The 6,816-nt window shown below is 38.4% G+C and overlaps 1 protein-coding gene across 1 annotated transcript in view; it reads right to left on the bottom strand.

The window, feature by feature from the left end:
- Nucleotides 1–525: 525 nt before the first annotated feature.
- TRIM66 (tripartite motif containing 66) overlaps nucleotides 526–6,816 on the bottom strand; it is a gene marked incomplete at its 5' end in the record, with an annotated part of 26,621 nt that continues 20,330 nt past the window's right edge. Inside the window, 6 exons of the mRNA XM_010292616.1 lie at nucleotides 526–585; nucleotides 903–1,121; nucleotides 1,733–1,885; nucleotides 3,044–3,118; nucleotides 4,672–4,795; nucleotides 6,382–6,689. Coding sequence (XP_010290918.1) covers nucleotides 526–585; nucleotides 903–1,121; nucleotides 1,733–1,885; nucleotides 3,044–3,118; nucleotides 4,672–4,795; nucleotides 6,382–6,689 — 939 coding nt within the window. The remainder of the gene's footprint in view (nucleotides 586–902; nucleotides 1,122–1,732; nucleotides 1,886–3,043; nucleotides 3,119–4,671; nucleotides 4,796–6,381; nucleotides 6,690–6,816) is intronic.

Raw genomic sequence — 6,816 nt, forward strand, 5'->3', positions numbered from 1 at the left:
AAAGAAACAGCTAATCAGATAATCACATTAGATTGTATCTCATAGACCTTGAGCAGTCAAGGTCCCAGAAAAATCATTGAATAAGACAACAGGATAACTTTTATGACCACACATATTTATCACAAAGTACGGCCAACATTCACAGTGAGGTTGCAAGATTATTACATGGTTACCTGTGCTCTATAAAATAGACATGTCCTGTTGAACAGATTATAAAATGGTATTGCAGTATTAGATATTACTAGCATGTTACTTTTATTATTAATCATCATTACCTATCACCAAAACATTAGTACTTCAGTGTAAACACTGCAAAACATATACATGATTTAACAGATTGAATATTGACAGATTCAAACACTTTGGATCTGTTATCTATCCACAAGATCTAGAAATAAGGCATATGGTCAGCAGATTAGGAGAGTTTAAATAAACAGCCCAAATGCTTTGCTTTCCTCCCACACACCTTAACTTTGTCAGTTATGCTGCTGGATTCCTCATAGCAAATCTCATATCTTGAGGAGGTCATACCTGAGGAAGGCTGTTAGCTGGCTGAAACATCATTCTTTTACTTTTTTCGCTTTCCTGTGTACAAAGGAAACAAACAATGAATAGCTAGAGGGCTTAGTCTTTTTTAAAATCTTGATAGAGTTTTCTGCTAGGAAGATAACTGTGTGTTGCCTGAGAGACTTCATTTGTTCATGCTCACACATTTATACACAACTGACACTTTATTCCACTCAGAGGATTTTGACATAAAATTGTAGAACTGATCACATCTCTGTGATAGAAGATTGATGGTTTTCCCACACAGCCCTGTCAAAACTTCCCAGCAGTAGCTGTAAACAGAATTAGCAGGGTGGCCACTTAGCAACCAAATGCTTTTGCTTTTGCAATCTTACAGCATGGCGCCGTCTCCTTTTAGGCTGAATGCACTCCTGTCCGTATGATGGCCACTGAAAACCTTGGCGTGGCATTTTGCTATTCTGACTCTCCACCTCTTCAGAATCAGAGTCTTCCTGTTGCATTGAAGGAAAGTGCCTATCTGGATAAATCTCCTTCAGTTTGCCCTCAAAGAATACATCTAGGCATCGTCCAGCCTCAGCAACCTCTGAATCTGGCTGTAACAGAATAAATAACCAATCAGTGTCACCACACACAGAAATCATCAGGGATCAAAAGCAAATAACTACCCTACCCTAATGTCTTGCCTTGGTTCTGTCTGCTACATCTCCATTAGTCTCCTGCACACTTTCCACACCCCATTAGTCCCTCTGCATTTACAATGTAAGTAAAAACCAGATGCTGCTATTAAGGAACATGCTTCTGCACCTCTAAGAAAAAGAAATGTGCAGTGAACTAGAAAGAATAGCAGTCATCATTGCTTAGGAATTTCTATGCACTTGAATCTCCCTAGTTATTTTGTTGGCTATGACTGGCTTCTCACAGGAAACTCAGCATCATTCCAAAAATGTTGTCAGCTAAGATGCCCCTCTTTAATTTTAGATCTATATGTATCACAAGTTCTCAGATCCATATATATCTCCATTTCTGTCATTAAAAAAAAAATTGTATCATTTCCAAAGAGCAGAATTGATTAATACTTCTGTTTATCCCAATCCCACATCTGATGTCAATGGAATCAATAGTTACACCAGTGTGACAGCTTGAAAGAGCAACCCTCTGGTTTGTATGTCGCCCCCCCCAACCCACATGCATATTAGAAACCTACATAATTGAACTTTGCACAGTTCCAAAACATGAGACGCACGTCAGTCACAAGTTCTTCAGGTGCAGAATAGTGGGACTTGTCCTTTTTTTGCAGCTTTTTTCGTATGATAGACAAATCCATTGGCCTTTTGATGATCTGATAATAATGCCGAGCCTGCAATAAGAATAAAATGCAGGTATGTAACATTTTTAATGAAAACATTTCCTCTACAGTGACTTCTATCCAAGTTTGGACAGAAGTCACTGCAGAGAACTCCTTGCATCAAGGAAGAGAGCTCTAGTCTTTTGGTGCCTACACTTGCACATCATCTTCCTGGGTGCTTTTTGGTTTGATTAAAAACATATTTGCTTGAAAGATTGATCTTGAAAATAGCACAGTTCAGTGACTACTCTCCTATTTTCACTTTCTAAAGTTTATTCCCAGATATAAATGTTGTCATTTAACTATAATCAATAATATGCATAACATTGACAATTAGCTCACATTTCCCCCAAGTAGTTATAAAAATAATGTGCTGAGATACTGGCAGCTGATCCTGTGGTAAGTAGTCTGCCAAGAGTGACTAAAAATATGCTACTAAGCACTTTTTTTAAATTTCAACAGAAGTCTTTCTCAATGGGCACCAGCTACCAGGATCTCCCACTCCTTAAATCTTCCTGGGTCAAAACCTACTTGTTCTGTAATGTGTTCCATAAGTTCATTGCAAGCTTTATTAGGTGGTATGTTTTTTATATTGTTATTTGGACTATTCCCTCACATAAAACCTTTTTTGTTTTCTCTCGTTTTCCTCCTCCAACTTGTTTCACATTGTGTTCCATTGTTATAGTAGCATGAATCTATATGTTCCTTAAAATAGCCAGTTAATATTGCAAATATTGAGTCCATGGATGAAAGAGCAGTCTCTATATCTTCCCCTGAACAGTCACATTGCCATCTTTGTGCAAAACACCAGAAAAGAGGGAGTCCGGGGTTATTTCTATAGCAGACTTCTCTTACGGCAGTGCAACATTCTCCACATATGCGGCACGTCAAGCTTCATAATCACTGGAACCCCTCATAAACCCTTAGTATCCTACCAGCATCTTAAATTGGCACCCAAACCTGGCCTGAGAACATTGGCCAGCATTTACCTACCTCCAATCTGGTACCTTCAAAGCACTTGCAAAGGGGAAACTCCTACCCTTCCCTAGGAAGCAGTACTGTTCAGAAAAAAAGCTAATTAATATTTTCCAAGAAAATAAAAGAGAAACTAGCAAGGTGTGCCAGAGTATTCTTTGGATTCCGTGTGGCCCGTGCATGTGTAGTACTTACCAGAGGGCTGACAGGTTCATGGAATGGGAGGCTCATATTACTGCAGAACAGGGAAAGGACCAGCTTTTCACACTTCTGTAAAGCCAAATTTGAAATACATTTTCATTCAAAACAAGTGAGTTTCATTCTTGCCCTTAGTTAATCAACCATATTAACAACAAGGGGAGTTTTCATGTAGTCTGTGCATTTCTGATGTAAAATGGCACACTTCACTCTAACCTGGGCAACATTTTCCCTCATAGCATTTTTGTAGTTTTGAAAGTGAGGATAGTCAGGAAATGCAAGAAAAGAAACATTATGTAAAAATTTTTGTATGCATGTATCTTTCCTGGAAACTCCTGGGAATTCATCTCTATTGCTATTCCCTTTCTGCACTCCAAATCTATTCCTTGGCTCTTGACTAAAAGAACAGCAGCAACGGTGTGGAAACAATTAAATGGAAAATGTTTCACACTGTTCGCATCCATTCATACAAATGGATCTAAGTTGTGTAGTAGGCCATATTGTATGAAAACAGTTCCATTTAATCATTGTAAACTTGTAAAATACTTATACTAGTCTTTGGGCTTTTAACTGATGCAAAAAAATTCACTACAAAAACATTATAAGCCATGTTTGCTCACAAGCAATGGAATTTCTAATCAACTCTATTTTCTAAATAGAACCTAAATAATCAAGACCCAGATCCCAACTATTTCTGGCCAGTTGTACCCAAACCAATAGAAACAGGGATCACATCAATGTCAATAAGTTATGTCCAGCTCTTTAGGGACAGAGTAGCTCAGGTCTGGAAACAGAATGAATGAATTTGAGCAGTACTGTGGCTATGCTAATAGGCCTTGCCAAGGGGCCCCAGTGCTCTCAGAACCATTGCAGTTGTCTTTATGTATGGTGCCCAGACCAGACCAGTGCCTAATTCTAGGTTTCATTTGTGCAGGGCCAGCTCAGCATCTGCACTCAGCTGTGTGGACTTAGCCTCCCTGTCCAACTGTCACCAATATACACAGGACAACTATTCGGCACTTGTTGCTTCCTAGTTCCAAGTGGACTTTAAGAAAAGACATTTTTTCCTGGGAGATTTAGTAGAGGAAACTGGTTATAGGGTTGTAAAGTGATAAGTCTTTATCTAGGCTGAGTTAACAGAGCCTAAATGTCATCCTCAAGGGGATTAATGGTACAACTGAAGACCATATGATGATTTCAATCCAACTGAAAGTCAAAAAGTGTCTACATCACAAAAAAGTCATTGCATCTGGACTAAGTGGAGGTCTGAGAAGGTGCCAAGTCTTAAAGGAAAAAGATTCAGTGGCAGATAGCCAGGCCAAGTGGACTCAGGGAAGCTTGTTCTGTTGCTGAGTGCTACTTCCCTGCTCAAAGGAGAAAGGAATTCCAGACTTGCCTGTTTCATCTTTCTATAACATGTCATTCATTTCAAAATTGAAGAGCAATGTCTAGATACAAGAAAATTATATAACTGAATACTAACAATCCATTTGTTGTATTTTCTATTCTCTGAAACATTCAAGTGGCAACCAAGTCAAAACAGTCATCTTTCCAATGAAGAGGCAAAGCCTCATGCTGAGATCCTGTGTCCTTTTCTAAATAGTACAATATATAGTTATTCCCACCTTCTGGTCACAGTCATCAAGGCCATATTGTGCATTATAGCTGTGGCTGTAGCGTGTGTTTTCGCAGTCATATTCTACCTCTGGCTTCACTGGATTACGGCAAAGCGTGCATACCCATTCACCCCTGCAAAACAAAAAAACAAAAACTTCTGTCAAATTTTGTCAACCTTGTCAAATTACAAACCTCAGGAATCACTGTATTTGGAAACAAGTCTCATCCTTAACTAGTATTACAATAGCAGGCAATCGGAAACCCATTGTACTAGACGTTCTACTAATTAGATTAAAATCTCTTGTAATGTAATAATTTCAGATTATACTCATTGCACTTTTTCTGTCACAGAGAAAAAGACAAAATAGTAAGTGTTTGAAATCATGTATCAGCACTGTATGCAGCTGCATTGATTGAAGTGCTGTTTTCAAAAAGAAAAATTAAGAAAAATAACCAACAGTTGGGTCATAAGACAAAAAGAGATCCATTTGATAATTGATATATTTATTATCAATTGATATGATAATTGACATATTTACCTAAGAAATCAACATTATCAGAAAAGGTCATAATGTGTGCTAGTACACAGGCTCCCAAACCAAATAGATATAATTCTGCACCGGCATAAGTGTCCTTCCTAGTAGCTACATTTTCAGAAATCTCTCAAAGAATTTCATAAAAGCAGTGATGCAACTTCTGCAACATCAGGGTGTGAATAACTATAGATGAAGGTATATTAAAGAACTATGAATATAGAATTTTAGTTAAGGGAATCAATTTACTTCCTTAGAATATAGCTTTGCCTAGGAAGTTTATTTTACAAGGAAAATTTGCTTTCCACATTGCTTTGAAACCAGAGGTTCAATGACGACTTAGCTATTAGAGAAAAAGAGCAAAAAGCCAAGAGATGGAAATTCCTATTTTTTGCATAGAAAGAACAAACCAGAATCTCCAAACTAATATCTCACAGTGTATTTTTCTCAGCTGAGGCAGTTATTTGGGCTTGGCACAAATGAAGTAGCCTCTGGTCCCACGTGGTAATGATTTGTAACACAATTCAGAATTATATACAACCAGTAGTGCACGTTATTCAGCCTCACTTTTGAAGTTTGGTATGTGGATGTGTATCTAATTCTGGCTCTTTGTCACATAAAATTGATCTGTGACAAGTTGCTAGGGAATGTATGTCTTAGGGAAACTAAAGTCCTAAACATTTCTGCAAAAGAACCAATAATCCCAAATTTCCCATAAAACTGGCTAGAAAACTGAATAGGAACTCCCCGATTGCCCTTTCCTTGTGCTAGTCAAGGTTCTTGCAGAGAAGAGCTGACATCTACACCACAGTGTAAATATAAGCATATAACATATAACATACACCACAGTGTAGATGTACATAGTTACATGAGACTTAGGATGTTATTTTTCTCCAGTAAATCATAAGAACATTTTTAAAGCTCAAGTCTGACACCTCCTTTGTTGTACTGGCCAGCTAAGTGCAGAAAGGGCATACATGGCTAGAGATAGTTCTTGTTAATAATTCATCTAGTTCCTAGTGTGTAAGACAATTCTTCCCTTTGCAAGAAAAGTAACAAAAAAGGCAACTGAGAGATGCAGTCCTTGCCCTTGTGTAAGGTTGACATATACATCCCTGAGGATGTATTCTGCCCAAGGCAGTGAGCAGAAACTGAGCACATTAGCAAAATGTCATACATACTCACACTGGAAAGCTGAGCAGGGCTGGAACATGGCAGGAGAGGTGGAAGACCTTTGGGCAGTGATCACAGCACAACAATTCTCCTCCATTAAGACACACAGCACAGAAATCCTCATTTTCAATTGGATTCACTTCCTGAGTAACTGGAGATTTTTTCATGGTGGAGATGCCATTGCTGAGCTTCTGATCAACAGACGGAGTATCTACAGAAGGAGATTGTGTCTGTCCTGCAGCCTGGGATGTGAGAAAGTTTCCATCCTCTGAGTTCTCCTCTTTGGATTTTGGTCCTTCAGGTGGACTATCTTTATTTAACTTGAAGGAAGAAAAATCTGGCATCACACGATCATAATTTTCATATATAAGCATATAACAGCAGTGGTTATCTGCAGACAAAATGGTTTCTCTGCAATGAACTCTACTGGAGAGGGCACTGGGGTTC

Source organism: Phaethon lepturus, unplaced genomic scaffold (genome assembly GCF_000687285.1).
Source record: "Phaethon lepturus isolate BGI_N335 unplaced genomic scaffold, ASM68728v1 scaffold6158, whole genome shotgun sequence".
NCBI lineage: Eukaryota > Metazoa > Chordata > Aves > Phaethontiformes > Phaethontidae > Phaethon > Phaethon lepturus.